Below are 21,541 nucleotides of genomic sequence, written 5' to 3'. Positions count from 1 at the left end.
TAACATTTGTGGGGACTCAACAACCCCTATTCACGCTCTAAAGAAATAAGGACTTTTTAATTAACACTCATCTTCCTCTTGGGGTTGGTTGCCTGCCTTTTTGCTAGTGCTAGACTTGGAGGGAGTTATGAAAAATACTTAACTTAACTTCGGGAAACAATTTGTTAAAGATTGAATCTAGCATCAACGCTGTATCCAGATGTACTACCGGTGTTACAGTTTTCCTTTTCTCAAGATTTTCTCTTTCAATAATACTTTTAAATTTATTATTACTGTCACGCTATTGATGTATCAGTATTAACAATTGAATAATGAAAGGCTGGCGATGTTAGCTTTTCATTTTAGATCACCATGCTTGCTGACTGGTTAGTATACTACGAATAACTTATGCACTGGCTGGTGAAAAAGCTTCTAATCTCTCTTTTTTGGTGGCATGATATTTACAAAATACAAAATGTTTTGGCATGGACAACATGAATTATAAATGCTGTGCAGCTCATGTTGAAGAAAAAAAGACAAATGTTTCTTGAGCTAATAAATCAAGTGAGAAGAAGGCGAGGCATTTTTATTTATATAGCACATTTCAAACACAAAGTGCACACAATGTGCTTTACATCCATACAGAGAAAAGTAAGAACAGTGACATGCATAAAATCAAAGTCTTAAAATCATAAAATTATCTTCATCTTCGTCTTCAATCGCTTATCCGTTTCTGGGTCACGGGGGGTCCTGGAGCCAATCCCAGCTCACTCTGGGTGAGTCCAGGGTACACCCTGGACAGGTCACAAGTCCATCATAGGGCCAACACACAGAGACCAACAACCACTCACACTCACACTCAGACCTACAGACAACTTAGAGCCACCCAAACATGCCGTCATTGGACGGTAGGAGGAAGCCAGAGTACCTGGAGGAAACCCACACGGGCACAGGAAAATTATTAAATTAAAACTTTTAAAAGATATTTAGCTGTTAGGATAAGTTAACAGAGAGAAAAGAAGGGCCCTCAGTCCAGTCACACTTCTTTTGTACATAGAAGAAATGGAGTTTGGTCATTTGATTCAAGTTTAAAGCTCTTCAGCATTAATTTGAACTTGCAGCCTGAGATGCGCCCTCACAGTGATGTTCTCATCTAATTGTTCTCCAGTGTTCAGCCTGTGAGTTTCTCTCTTTGCCGACGCCTTCCCACTGAACTATGTAGCGGCCAATTGCAGTTCAAAGTGGAGCTAACCTCAACTGGGCCTGATGGTAAATCTTTATTTCAACTGTATTTGCATTTTCTATGTGTTTTCATTCAATTTTTATTAAATGTATAACCCGCTCTGCAGGTGCCTCTCCTGATTCTATCATCGGCATTTCATCCTTGAATGGAGCTCCAGGGACTCCATCTGATGATGAGGACCTACCACATCACCTACCAGGAGTGGTGTCTGCAGGCCCCTCACCTACTGGCTCCCAGGGCTCCCAAAGTATGTGGGAAGGTGGGGCTACAGCCTGCGCCGAAAAGGACCTGTCTTTTGTTGGAGCTGAGGTGAGATACATGGAGCTTGAAAGTCTTTCTGGGCATGAAATACTACAGAGGTCATTCAGTGAAGGTCTGGATGCTATTGAGGCCCCCAAGGGTCCTGGTGAAAGACCCCTTGGCGCAGCTTCACCTAAATTGCGGTCAAGTTTCCCGACACACACAAGGCTAAGCTCAATGCTGCACATTGACTCGGACGAGGACGAAGAGCGGTCTGGGGCCAATGACATCACCCCAGTGCCACTCTCGCCGTTGCTGATGAATGGAGAGCCTTTAGATATTGGTGAAGACGACCCATTTCCTGAACTACAGCAAGAACCTGAACAGCTAGAGGCCTCAGTGCTGGAGGCAGAGCCCGAGGGTGCAGGGGCTTTGGCAGGGGATGTGCCTCCAGAGGTAGACGTGGAGCCAGGAGGTGACTTGGAGGATGTTCTGGACCCAGATGTCTTCTCTGAGGTCGAGGAGGCTCCTTTTACAGAGGCTGTGTCTCACAGCATTTTACCAGAGGGTGGAGAGGAACCAGAGGAAGGAAGGGTACCTGGAGAGGAACCCTTATCAGAGATTGACTCCTGCTCCATGGCAACAGCTCCACAGACGATCTTCTCCTCATCAGAGAGCTGTCCCATCACAGCAACCACCACTGTGGTGAGTTCATTATCCTTATCTGGTCAGGATCATTCAGGTTTGTGTGTTAACTATAAATGGCCTGATTAGGATTAAACAAATAAAAATGTATTTTCTTTGTTGACTAATCTGTTTATTAGCCTTTATAATTCCAGTGCAAAGTGTTGCATGTTTTGTTTTTTTTTTTGCAATCAGTCAAATTACCAGCTGGTTATTGGACATTTTAATCAATCAAGACTACTGTTATGTTGGAAATGACATTAGTAGATATCTACAAGGAAACCTTGGTGAGGAAAACGTTTCTTATCAAAATGCACTGTGTGATGCCCAGTTCATCTTATTCTCTATAAAGCATTTTCAAAGCCTTCCTTTAATGATTTTAAATCATGAGTTATTTACATCCATGCTGACTAATCAATCTATTTATTATATCTGTCTTATTAATCAAATGTGCAACTGTTAGTCTACATAAACACAATCTGTGCAGTGGGCATTGAATTTTAAACTAGATGATAAACTCACCCATTTCAATTGTAAACATGTAGTGTTTATGTTGCATGCCTGCCTCCTTCTCATCTATATATCATGAGGGGGACTGAATCTTAAACTTCAAGGGTTTAATAAAACGTTACCAGGACATCCTCTGCAAAACTGCCAGTAGTGGAATTTTCACCATGGTCTGTGAAAATATAACTTCACCACCAGTTTTGCTCAGTGAAATTAAGTGTCTTTACATGTGTAATAAATACGAACACACACAAAACACGTGTCACAAGTTGACAGTATTTTCACTTTCTTTCCTAAAATTAACATATTTCAAAGGGTCATATGTTTGTATCACTACTCGTTGTTATCTCAGCTGTTCTTTTGAACACACTAATATTTCATTCATTCATCTTCTACTGTTTACCCATTTCCGGGTCACCGGGGGTTCTGGAGCCAATCCCAGCTCACATAGGGTAAGGCAGAGACAAACAACCACTCACACTCAGACCTACGGACAATTTAGAGTCACCAATTAACCCAAACATGATGTCTTTCGACAGTGGGAGAAAACCCACGCTGGCATGGGGAGAACATGCAAACTCCACACATAAAGGCCTCAGGCTAGGGACCGAACCAGTGACCTTCTTATTGTGGGGTGACAGTGCTAACCGTGCTGCCTAAGCATTAATATTTGATTATTGCAAATGTTTCACCTTCTTTGTTAGCAGATTAATTTCTTCACAGTCCACACATTGTACTGAATTGAAGTCTCCACAAGGTCCTAAATGTTTATGTGTGACACTGTGCCATGATACTGCAATGCAACACTATCATTGCACCTTCAATTGACGGTTCAATCAGCCAGTCAGAAGGTTGGAGATAATTTACCATCTTGTCTTCTTTGTCTTGCTCTACTAGTGGATTGGATATCTCTTCGATAGTGGTAGGCATAGTGGTTAGTGCTGTTGCCCCACAATAACAAGGTCACAAGTTCAGCTCCCAGCCTGGGGCCTTTCTGTGTGGAGTTTTTATTTTCTCTCCGTGCCTGCATGGGTTTCCTCCAGGTACTCTAGTTTCCTCCCATCATCCAAAGATATCATGTTTGGGTTAATTGGTGACTATAGGTCTGAGTGTGAGTGTGAGTGGTTGTTGGTCTCTGTCTGTCTCTGTGTGTCGGCCCTGTGATGGACTGGCAACCTGTCCAGGGTGACCCTGCCCTAGGCCAGTGCGAACTGGGATTGCCTCCAGGACCCCCACAACCCGTAAAACAGATATACAGTTGAAGATGAATGCGCAAATGAATGTATATGAACTTTTATCACTGCCACCTCTAAAGTAATTGTCATTTTCACTCATCATTCTGTGGGTTATTGTGCAGGCAGCGGAGGAGGGGGCTGAGACAGCCATAGATCCAGGGGGAGATGTAATTCCCTGCACCCTGAAAACCACCGTGACTGTAGATGGTGAAGGGGATCGGCAAGTGGATGTAGCTGAGGCTGAAGGAGAATCTCTGGCTGGGCGAGAGCAAGAAGAGTTGGAGGAGATCAGTGCGAGGAGGCTGAGCCTGCAGGCTGCCGGGGGCGTGTCTGAAGAACAAGAAGGGGAGGAGGCAAAGCCACAGGAGGAGGCGGGGTCTGCAGATTCAGAGCAAGTTACCACAGAAACAGATGGCGAGGAAGGTGCTTGGTTGGAAATTTTTAGTAGAAAAGTTAACTGAATGTCAATGCCGTTTCAAATAACTTTTCACCATTTTCATATTCTGATATAAAATACCCTCTGCATGTTGTTATTTCTGTGCTCAGGTACCCCTATCAACGGCCATCCTGTACGTTCGCTTCCTTCTGTACGTCACGACATAAACCGATACCAACGTGTGGACGAGCCTCTCCCCCCCAGTGAGTGTGTGTCTGAATGAGCCATAATATCTGTTAGTCTACTTTACCTGTGTTTGTTGCTGTCTGCGTGCAGGTGTGTGTCTTTATGTTTATGTGTCAGTGTTTGTATCCATGTATGAGTCATCATCATGCCAAAATATGGGTATATGGGTATGGGTAATTAAAAGCTTTCAGAGTGTTAGCCATTAATATCATCTTTCGTCACAAACTGCTTCCTGCTTCCCTGCTTCCCAGACTGGGAGGCTCGCATTGACAGCCATGGGAGGATCTTCTTTGTGGACCATGTGAACAGAACCACCACATGGCAGCGTCCCACTGGACCTCCTGCCCCACAGGGACTGACCCGCTCCAACTCCATTCAGCAGATGGAGCAACTCAATCGCAGGTAGGATTTGTGAAGAGAAATGTGCTGACATACTCAGCAGAATAGTATGAATAATAGTAAATAGTAAATACTATTAATTAGAAGCATAGGTATGCACTGGGTTCAGTTTTTCACCAAACTAAGGGTTCAGCAGAGGTTTCGACGAGAAACTAAGCAAAAATTAGGTGCTCACAGAAATGTCCACTCAATACGAGACCTTCTGTGTATCTGTTCTCTTCTAATGGGACTCTTCCTGTGGGTTTCTCTTTAGTTTCTCTTCATCCTGATTTTTTTCAGAGCCCTTAAGTAAACACATACACAAAGATTTTGGATATGCATGTCCATCTGTATTTTTTCTATCCACTAAAATTTCCTCAGTTTTAATCTTTGACTGTGATAGAAATATGTAAATGGAAAGAGTTATCTAACTTCTCTTCTATAGATTAACTATACTCTGAATCACAGATACCAGAGCATCAGGAGGACCATAACCAACAGCGATCGGACGGAGGAAAGCGCTGTTGACCTGCTACCTGAACCAGAAAGTGAACTCATGCCTCAGTCCATTTCTGGTTAGTTGCAGAGCAGAGATTTGCATCGCTTCTGAGAAAAAAAGCACAGTTCACATCTCTAAAATACGATAAACAATGAGTCTGAAAAAGACTATTATTTTATAGCTAAAAGTCTCAAAACAGCTGTAGCTGTAACATCTCCAGAGAGATGTTTTTATATCACCAACATAAACTGAAGTTTTATTAGACAGCATCAAAGCAGAAGTGTGATGTTGGGTACATCAGTGCGTCCTTGTTTCAAAGCTTGACTAGTCCATGTTCTGTTGCAGAGTACCGGCGAGACAGCACAGTTGCTCATGCCAGCAGCCGCTCACGCCTCTCCCTGCTGCTCCAGTCACCCAGCGCCAAGTTCTTGTGCAGCCCTGACTTCTTCACCGTGCTGCATTCCAACCCTGTAAATCCAACATTGTTCATCTCCTCTATCACCTTTGACCTTGATCGCCTAAATGCATGCAACTTTTTTAAGTTGATGAATGGCTAATTTCAGTTGAATTCAAATTCAATGCCTAAAAATGCTCATTGAACTCAATAAGAGTAGCAAAGTCTCATATTAAAGAAATCTACACTACATTACTCAATTGCATCTAAACAGTTTTCTCAAAGAGGGATGAACAGTACAGCATGTTTGAATAGTCTATGGACCTAACTGAGGGACAGAATCTCTAATAATCTCATTAATTGAAATAAAATCATCAAAATATTGCCCTGAGAACCGTCCTACTGTCCACATTGTTCACACAGCTGTTCTTTATTATGTGTCACTGTAACCACCTTACCGCTCCACCTTCTTTGTCCAGAGTGCCTACCGCATGTTTACAAGCAATACCTGCTTGAAGCACATGATCAGTAAGGTGCGCCGGGATGCTCATTACTTTGAGCGCTACCAGCACAACCGTGACCTCGTCACCTTCCTCAACATGTTCTCCAACAAGCAGCTGGAGCTTCCTAGAGGCTGGGAGATGAAGCATGACCATACTGGGAAGGTGTGTGTGTGACCGTTTATCCAGGATTACCTTAACTCTGAATGCCATGTGATTATCATCTGTGGTCAGTTGTCCAGCAGTTTTTCGTGCTGCTTTTTAATCCTCACATTCAGTGTGCTGCGTATGCATATAAGTTTCTGTGTTTTTCCATCCATGACTGTGGGTTTGTGCAATCTCCAGCCCTTCTTTGTTGATCACAACTGTCGCTCTACAACCTTCATTGACCCGCGGCTGCCCCTTCAAAGTTCTCGCTCCACAGGGCTGCTGGCCCACCGCCAGCATCTGAGCCGCCAGCGTAGCCACAGTGCTGGGGAGGTGAGAGACTTCATATCACTGCAGCGCTCATCACCAGGAGTCGACGTAGGTCTCACACAGCATTACAGTGTTTGCAGATTTGAAGAAATGATGTTAATTCAGCTTGGGTCTTGTGGTGGAGACATCAAATTCACCATCAGTGCAAGTGAAGGCAATAGTAATAATTTTGGTTCATCTATTCAATGGTGCTGAAGCTTCAGAAGATATCATAGAGATAACATTGTATCATACACAGTCTGTATATTCTCAGTTTAATTGCATCTTCATTAAGGAGCAGAGATGTATGGCGTATGGCTTGTTCTCTACCATCTCTATTGACTTTATTGATTTTCTTATTATCTTATTATCAGTCATCATTCTTGCTGAACTGGTTAAATCTTCCCTGTAATAGTCCAAATTCGTCAAGTAAATCCAACACAGATTTGCGTTGATTTTATTGAGCAGATTTTTTATACTGTCCTGATCCGAGTAGAAACACCTGTAAATAAGAACATCTATGTCAACGTTATTTTTGCGTCTTAAGTTTTTAAGTTGCAGCAGTGCCCAATCAAAGGGGAAGACAACATCTTGCACTGCTCATGATAATCAATGTTAGCAATAAATACCCCCCATGACATAGAAGACTTTTATGATTATTCAGTGAAAATATGCAAAACTAAGGAGCATGAATAGGTGAGGTGAGGGTAGGTTTCAGTGATGACTAATTGGTGAATCTGTGTCAGAACTAGGATGCGACCTGAACTGTAGTGCTTACTTTTGTCGAAGGTTGTGGATGACTCTCGCCAAAGCCACCCGCCCATTATGCCGCGCCCCTCCAGCACCTTTAGTGGCTCCAGCCGAAGCCAATACCATGATGTGGTACCTGTTGGTGAGTCAGGCAAAACCGCATACACATTGAATAAACACAAGGAAAGAAGAACACACTGCAAAATTCTGTCATCTTATTCCTCCAGCCTACAATGACAAGATAGTGGCGTTTCTACGGCAACCTAACATCTTTGACATACTGCAGGAAAGGCAGCCTGAGCTTGCCAGGAACCACTCTCTTAAGTATGTCTCTTTCAACTGTCTGTCTTCCTTCCTCTTGTTTTCTTTATGTCATTTCCCCCCATCCTGCCCACCCCAACATACACACACACATACACACATATATACACTTTGTCTCCAGCCTTGCTCACCTCCTGCACCTCCATTATCATCCTCATCAGTCAGCCTCACACACAGTTAACCTTTAATCCTGATGGATTGTGCCAGTTTACCCCTGACGTCTTTCTGTGTGTGTGGGTGCAGGGAGAAGGTGCAATTTATTCGCAGTGAGGGAGTCAGTGGGCTGGCTCGTCTCTCTAGTGATGCTGACCTTGTCATGCTGCTGAGGTGAGTGCTTTGTCTGCGTGTTTGTATGTCTGTGTGGGTGTGGGCGACAGGTTATTGATCGCTTGTGAAGATTACCAGGCCCCACCACTCCAAGTATAAATCTTAACTCCCCTTTTATCCACCTATGCTAAAGCTTTGCCATTGTTCACAGTTTATTTGAGGAGGAGGTGATGTCATATGTGCCACCGTTGCTCCACCCAGGTTACTGCATTTCCTCCCCTCAGAGCTCCCCTGGTAAGTATCTGTCTCGCTCTGCGTGCTTCATCCCAACTGCAGCAGCTTTTATTATCACCATCTTTATTAAATTTATACCTTTTATTAAAGTCTGTGTCTATCTCTGTGCGATTTTGTTTACATTGTCTGGCTAAAAAGAAAAAGCAATTTCATCCAACCTATATGTATAATCTAGTTACAAAACATAGTGCTTACTTAAATGAATAAAACAGTAGTTTATCTACTGGAACAACTACATAGGGGTTAGGGTCAGATTATGGAATAAGAAGCTGACTGTGTTGTCTGATGTTGGAAATGAAGTATTCTTCGTTTCACCAAATGTCAAATCAATACATTTTTAATCGAAATTGCAACTTTAGAAATTTTAATGAGCAAAATGCCAAAAGGCTGGAATGTAGAAAACCTTTAAGTAGAAAGTCCAACCCAGAACAAAATCATGGCTTTCCTCCTTGTGAATCAGCCATACTAAGCAATGGAGTGAGCGCTACTCATGCTCTTCAAGAAGTGGCCTCAGCCAACTGGTTGCTGGCCCAGTTGGGAGGTGATGACAGCTTGCATGTATTTATGCCATGCTGTCTGTAATAATTTCTGCAGCTTCCTTGTTATTTGTTCTTGGAATGTAGACAAGTATTACAGTGGTTTGTCATAACTCCAATGTCAATGGGAGATAAAACAGTCTAAAAGCATCTGATCACTTTGAATTAAATTGCCCATGTAGTGTCTAATGGAATGCATAGTTCTCTACTGGTGGATCAGTGAGATGTCATTTTATAGTCACAGTCTGCTGTCGTGACTATATATTCATCAATCCTGATGTTCATGCTATCTTCATGGAGACATGTTTGAGTAAAGCAAATCAAGTTACCCTCTTCAAGTAAGCTTGATTACTCAGCGATCCAACGTTTGACAGAGTAAAAATTGGAATCTACATCATAAGGAAATGCAGCACAAAATCAAATTGCAATATCTGTCAGAAAAATTGCAATTAGATATTCGTCCAAATTGCCCGGCCCTAGTGCTAAGCATCAAAAAGCTTACAAATAGCCACTTTAATTACATTAGCTAACCATTCCTGCTTCACCATTATTGGACAGGTAAGCGTGAATGTCAAGTAACCCCCCAATTCACATTTTTGAAATGTGCGGGAGAAGGAAGTGTGATGCAGTACATGGCCCCTTAAGAGATAACAATAAGTGAAATGTTGACTGGTCCTAATCGAGTCCGCCCTCTCTATTTCAAACACACACACAGGCACACAGGTTGATTTTTGTAGCTCCTCTGTCGCTACTGATCTTCTTCTGCCTTGGCTTCTGAGGAAGCTGTTCTGAGCCTTCCTCTAAACTCTAATAGACACTTAGACATTTAATGTCTACAAGATGAAGCTGTAAACTGGAAAACAGCTGTTCTTTGACATGAATGAATATAGCTAAAACATTCTGATAGACAATAACAATCCAAGATTAACCTGCATGTAGTAGCAGGACGTCTTGCCCATTCAGGCTGTTTGTCTTAGTTATCTCTGCCCCTGGACTTATCATTCATGCCTATTGCTTGATATTCAGTGTGAATTTTCTTCCCGCTTTCTTTGTCTTCCTGTCTCTTTCCATCTTACCTGCATCTTTCATTTCAACCTCAGGCACTCAGCGGGCCAATGCCCGTGCACCTGCTCCCTATAAGCGAGATTTTGAGGCTAAACTGAGGAATTTCTATCGAAAGCTGGAGACCAAAGGTTACGGCCAAGGCCCAGGGAAAGTCAAGTATGTGTTATGCTGCAATATATGCTGCAATTTAAAGAAAAATTTGTTTGGATTAGCTCATTTAGTAGTAATAGAATATATAGATCTATAGAATAATAGAACAATATAAAACAGCCTGTTAATTTTTTTGTTTACTGTTTTAAGGTAAAGGACACAGGATATGATCCAAGTTGGAAAGCAAAATAGGAGAGCATATTCCTTTATCACCATGAATGCACACATACACACTGACACACTGCGATTTGTAGTGTGATCAGGACCTGACCATGTTTTATTGATTCTGTTGTTTTATTTTTTTTTGTTTACATTAAGAAAAATGTTTTATATTTACAGTCTTGTTAATGTTTAATCCCTGAGCAGTGGTTTAATGCTAATACACAACTCTTCCAGTGTAATTACATCTACCTCATGTCATTGTCAGGTCTGCACAAGACAAACCATTCTCTTCAGCCTTGTCGTAAAAATCTAAAGAATTAAGTTAAAAACTAGCACTGTGTGAGTTTATACAACATACAGGGTTGTAGAAGCACATTGTTGCATGAAGTCTGATCATTGCGTATGTGTATGTGTGTATAATATTGTGTGTGTGCTCCCAGGCTGATCATACGTAGAGACCACCTTTTGGAGGACGCCTTTAACCAGATCATGTGTTACTCCCGTAAAGACCTGCAGAGGAGTAAACTCTATGTGAGCTTTGTGGGCGAGGACGGGTGAGAAAAACACATTTTATCCTCACTTCTTTTCCTTATCCTGCTTTGGACAGTGAAAATGTATTTGCTAACTATATTCATCCCAGGTGAGCATAATTATGCAGTCAGTCATTGTATAAGCTTCACAACTTCTAATTACATGCAAGTGTAACATCCCAGTAAATCCACAGTCATCTGGTAAATGAGCAGCTGGGATACGTGGGCGAAAAAAACATACAAAACATTTCAATAATAATAAGTGCTTTACAAAGTGATTGACTGTGCTGTGTTTTTGGCTTGTGCCTTTATAGAGCGCGGAGTGGCTGATAACAAATTTCCTGCCATCAGTTAACTCTATGATTTCATGTTCTTTTCCTGTTGTAAATGCACATGAGGTTGAGGTTGAGCGGTTCTCCAGCCATGACTTGGAATGAAGACAGTATATATCATACATTGTTCCTTTAAATGCTTTTTTGTCGCTGCAAAGCATCTGAAGTCTACTGACATCCGTATGCTGTATGTGCTTTGTCATATTTGTGTTGCAGCCTGGACTACAGTGGGCCCTCCAGAGAGTTTTTCTTCCTTGTGTCCAGAGAACTGTTTAACCCATACTATGGCCTGTTTGAATATTCAGCCAATGACACGTATACTGTCCAGATCAGCCCCATGTCTGCCTTTGTAGACAACCACCATGAATGGTGAGGAATACGTAGATTTACACCTTATGTACTGTATCTACAGAACTGGCCCTTTTGCCTACCTGTTATATCTTTGCTGAAGCTACATTTGGTGCTATGCTGACTGTAAATGGTTTGCTCTGTTCTGGTTGCTCTTGAGTGGTTATCCCAGAATAGAAACAATTTACGGGATGGTGTACAGAAATTTGGATCAGCTGCCTGATGGCTGGCTCACCAGTCAATTTTGTTATAGTGACAGAGATTAGAATGAATGGGTGAATGGAGGGATGACTGGATACATTTTTGATCTGGCTGATGAATGGATGACAAACAGACTGGTAAATCATCATATCACAGGCTGGATGAAGAAGTTTACAACAAGGTAGGTGCACAAAAGACACAAGTAAACACAAGCACAACTTCCTGAGAGTTTATTAATATGGAGAAGAAGATTTAAATAGTAAACCACCGGTAGCTAGCGCTTGAAGCAGACAGGCTACATGACCATATATGAAAAATCACCTGAAGATATTAATAGATCAAGTTGTGTTGCTTCTTCTTGTACTCACCTGTGCTTCCTGTGCTGCTTCTAGGTTTCGTTTCAGTGGCCGTATCCTAGGGCTGGCTCTGGTCCATCAGTACCTGCTGGATGCCTTCTTTACCCGACCCTTTTATAAAGGGCTTCTTCGCATGTGAGGCCCTCAGACTGCTTCCTGTTGTTTTTCTTGTTCTATATGATTGGAAGGGCCCTGACATTTCCAAGTGTAACACCTGGGAATGGCTCTCAAACAGCAGCATGCTGTTTTTCCCCTCAGCAGGAGCAGCAGTCTTACTAATAGTTTTGTCAGTATGATTTCAAATCCTGCTAAATGTTCTCATTAAGAGTTGCAGGTAGCTAACGGGTGTCTGTCTAATAATAGGAGTTCTTAAAGGAGCTGTTTGTAAGTTGTGCTATTGCTCCATAGCTAGCATTAGCATTCACAACCGTTAACTATCTTAGCTTCAGTCCTTTACTCATCAATATCTGTCTCCAAAGGTGGAATGACTCCTTATGACACATTTAATCTCATCAGCCAATTTTTCTTGTACTATACAATTACATTATTCTCCCCACAGAATCTGCGAGGACCATTACTGAACAGGGGGAGGCAAAACCCTTTTCATATAATTCATATAATTCACATCAGACATTGGATGCTGTGGTACAGGGGATTCTTCTGAAAATTATTCCACAGACCTTGAATTTGGATTTTCTGTGATGGTACACTAGTGAGGCATAATCACAAATTTACAGAAGTCCTGACAGCTTGTTCAAGGCTCAAGTACCTACATCTTTAAACATAGATGTTTAAACTGAACTTTGTAAAATGCTTAAAGTGTGTTTTGCATTCCACTTTTCTGTATAACGCTCTATCAGTATCTATAAGATTATGAACCCCTTTGAAGCCAACATGGTACATTTCAAGATATTTATTTTGACTCAACAAATTTGAACATACTCATGCCCTACATTGAGCAGAGTGTTATATTTTACGTGAAACACATCAAGGAATGATATCTGACACATTAGATCATTTATTTCAAACCTCAGTTTTTACAATAAACTTTGGTTTATGAGTAGGACAACCTGTGAATACCTCTCTGACCCCTCTTTTAGCTAACTGTGACCTCTGATTGTGCTCGAGCAGCCCGTGTGACCTGAGTGATCTGGAGTTCCTGGATGAGGAGTTCCACCAGAGCCTTCAGTGGATGAAGGACAATGATATTGAAGACATGCTGGACCTCACCTTCACCGTCAATGAGGAGGTGTTTGGACAGGTAAATGGGCCGGATAAAATAATTCATAAAGGCAATAATAATACTATCAATACATTGCATGTTTATGAAAGTAGTTAAAACGTCTGTGCCTTTGTGTGAATTTGCAGATCACAGAGAGAGAGCTGAAGCCAGGTGGGGCTGGTATCCCTGTGTCAGAGAAGAACAAGAAGGAGTACATTGAACGAATGGTCAAGTGGCGTATTGAAAGAGGAGTGGCCCAGCAGACAGAGAGCCTGGTGCGAGGCTTTTATGAGGTATGGCACATTTTATCATTGCATGACTGAGGTTGCAAGTCACTCTCAGACATTGATGAAATATGTGGCAGTTTAAGTTTCATAATACCAAAAGAGAAACATGGATAAATGTGTGTGACAGGACTGATGATCAATGTCAGTAATGCTCTTGTTGTGCATATGTGTGCATTATTGCATCAGGTGTTTAGGAGCATACACACATACAAACAGACTCTTACTCACTTTTTTACTGCTGGAGGATAATCCTTGTGTGAGTGGTCCATGTCACAATCTATTTCATCGATAAATCGCAAACCACAAACCAAAAAAGCGAATGACAAAGCAAAATTGTATCTCTTAGGTACAATAGCCCAGAGAGTTCAGTGCACTGCAAACACAAGGAAATATTGCAATCTGACAATTCAACCAGCCCCCCTTGTGTTTTTCATATTTGTCTTTGTTTTTCTAAAGTGTCAGTGCTTTGAATTCTGCAGGCCAGCATACATAGGATGGTACTGTATTTAGCTCACCTGTCACCAGGGAAAGGAATTTGATTAATGAAAATAGATGGCACAGATTCCTTAGTTGTGTCTGTTATAATTCTAGTAATTCAACATACAACAGTATGTTGTAATTTATATATTGATTTAAATGTTGAGACTGTGTGCTGCTCCGTTTGGATGTATATGTAATGGCATACGTGTTCAAACTCTCAACAAGGAGAGTTGAATCTCTGTGTGCAGAGAAACAATTACAATTTACACATGTAACAAAAACAGACTTGGAAATATCGGATAGTCTACAGTTTATCTGACAGGCTGTGAAAGCCCAGAGTGGATTGTAATCTGGTCCTTTTTTACTTGTGTTTTAAATAACTAGTATAAACGCCACCCCTGATAAAATGCCTCAACTGGCAGAATGACAGATTAGCAAGTCTTTGTGTTACATGTGTGCCTTTGTTGGTTTATTGGCCCTGGTTTACAAAACAAATCAAATTCCAAATTAGCTGTAAACAAACTGAAACTTTAGTTTTTCTCCACTCTGCCATCTGCCTGACTGCACATGCATTTTCTCCTAGTTCTGAAGTGCCTCAAACATTCTGACATATGTGGGAGAAGTAAGATTGAAGTGTCATGTGTTTACCCTCATGTTCATATGTTTTTGAATGCTTGTGTGCTGGTTAGGTCGTGGACGTGCGGCTGGTGTCTGTGTTTGATGCCAGGGAGCTGGAGCTGGTGATTGCTGGCACTGCGGAAATTGACCTGGCAGACTGGAGGAACAACACAGAGTACAGAGGCGGTATGTTAACCTGAAAGGGGAAAGAGATGGGGATGATGGTGTGTTTGGCACACTGACAGAATCATGAAGGAGCTAGCAAATTCAGCCATCGCTCTTTTGCTGAAATGTTCAGTTACACCTTGGAGCAGGAAGTGTGCAACCACTACACCTCTTTTTGGAGCAGTGAGTAGCATGTTGCCTTGCTCAAGATAAGCACAGTGATAAGCAATCACTGAGGAATGTTTCTCTTTGTTATCAAGCCAGTCTGAGGATCCAACCCAACCGTTTTACTGAGATGTAAGAAAAAACAAAAAATTAATGGTGGTTGAACCACCTTCATGTTGAGTGGAACTGCTGAGTACATTGCATGCAGCTGTAGCCCGCAAAACTGCTAACTGCTAACTGACTCCTATAATTTGGTCAGCCTTTAGTCATAATAAATCTGTTTATATAGCACCAGTGCAAACAGAGTTACAAAGTGACAAACAAATAAGAGCAGGACAGAAATAACCTGGAGAGTTAGGGAAGACACAGAGATTATGCTTAAATATAATTACAGAGAGCAGAGGCCACACACTGTAAAAGCAATAAACAGAGTAACTTGGTAAAAAGACGACGACATATTAAAATGAGTTTAACCTGCCGTAAAGAAATTATTTAGGGTAGCACAGCAACGTAGATGGCACTCACAGCAGGAAAGTCATGGGTTTGATACCTTTCTGTGTGGAGATGCATGTTTCCCCCATGCCCACGTGGATTTCCTCCAGGTACTCAAATTTCCTGCCATAGTACAAAGACATGCATGGGTAGGCTGATGGGTAAATTTCCCATAGGTGTGACAGTGAGCGGTTATTCCTTTCTGCCTGTCTCTATGTGGTGGCCCTGCAATAGACTGGCAATGGTCCAGGGTGTACCCCGCCCTCCCCCACAACGTTGGCTGGGATTGGCTTTAGCACCCACTGTGACCCTTACAGAAAAAGGGTAGAAATGAGAGAGAGTAGTGATTTAAATTATGTCACTTACCCTGCCTCGTTTCCAGACTGAAGGGCCCCAAATTTACAACAGCCAAAATAATCTAAGGCTGCATTTTGGCTCACACGGGGTCAATAATTCTTTTATGGAGTCTGGCGTCCTTTAAAAAGTCAAAAGTAATCAGGAAAATTTTTAAATAAATTTTAAAGCAGACAGGGAGCATAATTATATTTGATTGTGTATGTGTCTGACATTATCCAAACTGTTAGATTATGTACTGTAAGGAACAAAAGCTGGATACACAACCCAATGTAATGCATGCAATTTCCGCATATTTGTTACCACTGACACCCCGCAACCTCATTGAAATGGTGTCCAGTAGGAGGATATTTGGCTAGATTTCATTCACTCTCGTTTGATTAACCAGTGGTTCATTTTACGTAATGTTAATCTAATGTGGAGATGTGATGGGATTTACATCTGAAGATTTAGATTAATCTTGATGTATGTTTATAATAGTTGTATGTTATGTCCATTATATATTTCTTGTGTTTTAAAACCAAAATATTGGTAAGAGACTGATCCACTGTCATTCCAAACAAAGTACCAGTGAACGTAAGTGTTTCTTTAAAGAGTAAGTCCTAGGGAACTCCTAGGGAGTTTTGATGTGTCTTAATAATATTTTTATTTATGGACAGGCTGCATATATGATTTTTGAGTTTGAGAAATTATCTAATTTCTCATTGAAACACTGAATCAGGTTTTACTGTAATGTAATATAACGAGCACTGGAAACTTTTGGGAATTGCCATTCAATTATTATAATATATGTTGTGTACAGCACTTGGATGCAAGCGCCAATGTCCAAAGCATCTATAAGAGATCACATTAAAGGGCTTTTTAAGGGTCTGGCCAATACAGTTGAAAAGCTGCCAGCAGCAGGGACTCAATAGAATTCAACCTGACAATCAACTATGTCTCGGTGTGAGGCTCTTTTAATAAAGGGATCGACTGAGACGGACAAAACAGCCCAAACCATTAAACATTAAACAGCAGAGCCCATTCAAACATCACAGTGGAGACATGAAAGGGTCAGAGGTGGGAGAGAGCAGAGAATCTTATTTGTTATTCATCCGACTCATGCACCATCACCAACTACCTCTAACCCCCTCGCTTTTCAGGTTACCATGACAACCACATAGTGATTCGCTGGTTCTGGGCAGCTGTGGAGAGATTCAACAATGAGCAGAGGCTGAGACTGCTGCAGGTAGGGCACGTGGGTGGCCACATGCACACAGGCTGCCCCCGTGTGTAGGCTGGGGGTTCTGCAGGCACTGCGGAGCTGCGTCTACTGCATGTCGTGGCTTGTGAAACCTTCATTTGACAGCAGAATGGCTTTTAGATTAGTGATGTGTTTGAGACATTCTAATCAGTTTTACTACTGTGCAATTTTTTCCTTGATGTTTTCTTGTCTCAATTCAGAATAATAAATAGAAGACTTGTCCCTTTTGAAGTGATAAATAATGTTTTGGGTAACATTATATTATTTTGTTTGACTATTGTTGGCTTCTTATTTCTAGTTTGTGACAGGCACCTCTAGCATTCCCTACGAGGGTTTTGCCTCTCTACGGGGCAGTAATGGCCCTCGCAGATTCTGTGTGGAGAAGTGGGGAAAAATCACCTCCTTACCCAGGTAGGATCACTGTAATACATCCACTTCAACAATCATCAAGAGCAGTCATTCATTATTCAAACATTTCATTACCAGTGTCTAAATTGGTCAGGCTTAAGGCTAAGCACCTTAGCCTTTAATCCAATTAATTCATCTGACCTCGTACAGAGGCACCTTTTGATCTAATTTCTGTTCATTTTTATATCATCTGGAATCCAGGGGTTGGAGGGGAAATAGCATGGTTCCTGGACCCAATCTTCAAACTTGCAAGATTTGGTTTCTCTGTGTTTACCTGAAATCTAATATACTGTTATTAGATCACTCAGAAAACAGTCAGCCAATCAGAAGAGAGTATCAGAGTCCTCATTTAGGATTGCTTCACTGGCCTGTTGTTAGTAGAGCTTCAGAGAGAAGCCTGAGAGAAGAGACACTCAACACTCCAGATAAAACACAAGAAAAGGGTAAACAATGACCTTTATGTATGTAAAGATGCAGTAAAATGGGGGTGTTTGAAGACTGATTTCTCATGAGTTATGAGATGAGTTATCGCCCACCCTTCTCATAATTCTCTGGTGTATGTTTTTGTCTCACAGGGCTCACACTTGCTTTAATCGTCTGGATCTCCCACCTTACCCCTCCTTCTCCATGCTCTATGAGAAACTGGTCACGGCTGTTGAAGAAACAAGCACGTTCGGTTTGGAATAAGACAGAAGAGCCACCTGGAAATCAATTTTTCCTGCTTTGGAGGGACATGGAAAATAAACCTAAAATCCTCAAAATGGCAACTACACACCTGTGGATAACTCTGCTGTTTTTTTTTCCACCTAGCTTTTTGACACTCAGCACGCAGGATTCATTCCAGTTCTCGGCTTTTCTCTCACACCTCTGGCTGAGGTTGATCACATGAACACCTTCTGAAACAAAGGTGGTGAATTGGCAAATTGCTTTCATTTTGACCCTTGTTCATTGAGCCACATGTGTGCTTTATCTCTTGAGTTTATGGCCTTGGTCACAGGACTTCTAGCATCTCACCATCTCTTCCTCCTGCTCCTCCTCCTCCCTTCACCCTCCCTGGACCTCTAAACTGTGTCCTTACTGCACTGAGGCTGCAGTGTTTAAAAACTGTAACAAATACAACACTAACCACTTTTGCACAAAACACACACAAGTATGGGACATTTTGGTTTTTATTAATGGTGCAAACCAGTGTTTCCCCCAAGATTTTTTATCAGCATGGTAATATATGATGTTGTAGACTTTTAACTGGATATTGACCAGTCTCCTCCTGCCTGTCTGAGAAAGGGGATACACTGGTGTGCACATATACTCTTAAACACACACCACACTGAAACACGCACACACACACACACACAATCACATAAAAAAACTAACAAACTCAAAATACACCTGTTTTCACGGTTTAAATTCTTGAATAAGTTGGACAAGTCCAAAGTCATTAGTAACATATTTATGGACAGCAAGATCAGCCCATCATACTAAAAACAGCGGGTTTTAGTCAGGACAACAGCATAACATCAGAGAAACGCAGCCTTGTTTTTGCACACACCCAACCAGGACATTCAGTATCACACAGACACATGTATACTGTATTAAAATATTAGCCTCTCAGTCTAATTTCTTACAGATGCACTCCCTTCAGGTCAGGATACTGATACATTTACTGACACACCTCAGTCAGACAGAAATTTAGGGCTCCTGTCTCTCAAACTCTCCACACATTTATCATGAGCATTCGATGCACTTTCTCATACAAACAGATGACACTTATCTGCAAATATGACACCCAAGGTCCCTCTCACAGACTTAATTTACTCCCACCCAATGAAAGTGATGAATGTACCAAATCAGTGACTGAATGTATGAACCTCAAGCAACTCTGTTCAGCCCCTGAGGGAAGTTTTGTGTGCACACACACTCCCGCACACAGACGGAAGAGGAAACAAAACATTTAGAAGTGGGAAAGAGGGAAAAGAAATCAAATTTGATGCAAAGGGGGGTTGCCTGAGGAACGAGGATTCGCATTGCTCAGTGTTGGCACTGGATTGGGCCTTTGTTAGCTAAAACATGCAAGTCTAGTGTCACCCAAGTTTAGCCAAGGTGCAGTTGTGGGATATTTGCTTATCTGGGCTATAATTGGGATATTCTTTCTTCCAGTGCCTCTTGGGTATTCTTAGTATAAAGGGAAATTTCTTTGGAAAGAAAGTTTTTTTTTTTTGTTTGTTTGTTTTTGTTTTTTTTTTTTTTCCATTACGAGAAATTTAGATCCACATCTCAAACTTACTGTAGGATAGGAGCTGCAGCAAGGTCTTTAACAGATATCACCACAAGGGGACAGCATGGTCTGCTGCTGTTACTGTCAAAGCTAAGGCAGCAGTGTTAAGTCCTCACTGAATGGCCTGGACAGGTGTGATGGTGAATATTATACTTAAGAACTTTTGGCATGTGATGAAACATTTCTGTAACGCTTCAGTACACTACCAAGACCCTAAGGATCCTTTCACTCTGTCTCACACACGTTCCTAGACAAACATGCAAAAATACACACATACACGTTTTCTATGGGGTGCATGCAAGATTACACTTACTGTACAGAGTCCTGTTGGAGCCAGATCACAGGGACTGGAATAGTGGTAAAGAGCCCCACATCTGATGCAAGATGTGGAGGCAGACTTTCGTATCCCCCCTCCCCTTTCCCTGCCCAATACTGCATGCGGGATCTTCTTGGTCAGCTCTGTGAGCCATGCCAGGGCAGAAACCCCTAGATGGCGTTCTGTAATAGCTCGATATTGCATGCTGAAATAGTGCAAACACACTGTCCTTACTAGCTTTTTTGCATGAGGATATTGCTGTCCATTCAGAAAAAGGGGTGTGAGGGAGCTGGTTAAGTTGTTTCACTCCAGTTGTGGCACTTAGTTGAGGCATGCAGCCTTATGCTTACCTGGCACTGTCATACCATGAGAGTGGCACTCATTGAAGCAAGTTGGGGAAAGGGGGGAGGAGGTGTTTCACTTAGTTTTAGCTCTGCGATTGGATGATGCGTAAATGCAACAGTTTGTTTTCACTATGACAGTGTAACGGCGAGTATCTTGGCGGCATGTTTCAAAAATATTCTTACTTTCACTAGTGTGCATCTTCCTAACTCAGTAATAGGTTGATGGTTATGTTTCATTGCTCATGAATCAGTGATGAATCAATAAGGCTGTTTTGATTTTGTGAAACGTGAGGGCACATGTATGTGTACCATGTGTGCAGTCCTGTTCGTCTCTTTGTATATAACTGTACATGTATGTCTGTCCTGTTGTGTGTATAAATATATATTTTGCACCGAATGTACCAAAGGTTTGGAGCTTGCAAAGTCAACCATTAGGCCTGCTCTCTATTTCAGTCTAACAAAAACATCCCACTTCTGGCTTCTGCCAAATCCTTACAGATCATCACCTCATGTTTGCTTAAGGTGCAGATTTCTGGCATAGGCAACAACACTGCACAGTAGGATTTACATCACTTGGTCAGTTTGAAATTTTCCACAATGAGGCTTTTCTGCTGCGGAACATTGATAAGACTGATCACTTGCTTCACATTCAAATGAAGACAGGTGCACTTCTTGTCTTTCCTAGTGCATTTCTGACAGGACCCGGCTCCACTTTTCAGATTACCACTCTATGCAAAGCTCCTGTATGTGTGTCTCCATTTCACCCCAATGATTGTAATAAAAGAGAACAAATGGCAAATTTTGATTAATGATATGTGACCCTTAATTATAATTTCATTCAATATAAATTGAATGGGTCCTTGATGAAATTTATCATTTGTACAATACATTATATATATATATATATTAGGAAACTTTATCTCAAACAGTAGTTTTACCCTTCTCCAGCCAAATATGTTGAAAATAAAACCCCATATGTAAAGTAAAACTAGCTAGCATGGATAGATGTTTAAAAAAAAATATCTAACTACGTATGATTCAATGAGTCTAGGGCTCAGTGAGGTCTGTGTGGTGCTTTTATTTTCTCCACATGTTTTGACAGATGTTGATAAACCTGGATGAC

At 41.5% G+C, this 21,541-nt stretch overlaps 1 protein-coding gene across 2 annotated transcripts in view; it reads left to right on the top strand.

Moving 5' to 3' along the window:
• The window catches only part of hecw2a (HECT, C2 and WW domain containing E3 ubiquitin protein ligase 2a), a 42,185-nt gene extending 21,007 nt beyond the window's left edge, over positions 1-21,178 (top strand). Inside the window, exons 8-31 of one of the 2 annotated variants that reach the window (XM_029530850.1) lie at positions 1,148-1,248; positions 1,329-2,167; positions 4,011-4,311; positions 4,435-4,527; positions 4,762-4,912; positions 5,357-5,463; positions 5,733-5,857; positions 6,261-6,446; positions 6,627-6,806; positions 7,509-7,629; positions 7,715-7,811; positions 8,052-8,135; positions 8,287-8,369; positions 10,006-10,126; positions 10,723-10,836; positions 11,361-11,513; positions 12,086-12,184; positions 13,181-13,310; positions 13,418-13,564; positions 14,728-14,842; positions 16,975-17,060; positions 17,374-17,486; positions 17,685-17,926; positions 18,059-21,178. In XM_029530850.1, coding sequence (XP_029386710.1) covers positions 1,148-1,248; positions 1,329-2,167; positions 4,011-4,311; positions 4,435-4,527; positions 4,762-4,912; positions 5,357-5,463; positions 5,733-5,857; positions 6,261-6,446; positions 6,627-6,806; positions 7,509-7,629; positions 7,715-7,811; positions 8,052-8,135; positions 8,287-8,369; positions 10,006-10,126; positions 10,723-10,836; positions 11,361-11,513; positions 12,086-12,184; positions 13,181-13,310; positions 13,418-13,564; positions 14,728-14,842; positions 16,975-17,060; positions 17,374-17,486; positions 17,685-17,926; positions 18,059-18,372 — 4,102 coding nt within the window. In that variant the 3' untranslated portion in view covers positions 18,373-21,178. The remainder of the gene's footprint in view (positions 1-1,147; positions 1,249-1,328; positions 2,168-4,010; positions 4,312-4,434; positions 4,528-4,761; positions 4,913-5,356; positions 5,464-5,732; positions 5,858-6,260; positions 6,447-6,626; positions 6,807-7,508; positions 7,630-7,714; positions 7,812-8,051; positions 8,136-8,286; positions 8,370-10,005; positions 10,127-10,722; positions 10,837-11,360; positions 11,514-12,085; positions 12,185-13,180; positions 13,311-13,417; positions 13,565-14,727; positions 14,843-16,974; positions 17,061-17,373; positions 17,487-17,684; positions 17,927-18,058) is intronic. The other variant, XM_029530851.1, reaches the window with a different exon arrangement.
• The last annotated feature ends 363 nt before the right edge of the window (positions 21,179-21,541 follow it).

The sequence above is a fragment of the Echeneis naucrates genome, chromosome 21, assembly GCF_900963305.1.
Source record: "Echeneis naucrates chromosome 21, fEcheNa1.1, whole genome shotgun sequence".
NCBI classification, from domain to species: Eukaryota; Metazoa; Chordata; class Actinopteri; order Carangiformes; family Echeneidae; genus Echeneis; species Echeneis naucrates.
This window is presented reverse-complemented; position numbering and strand designations above follow the sequence as displayed.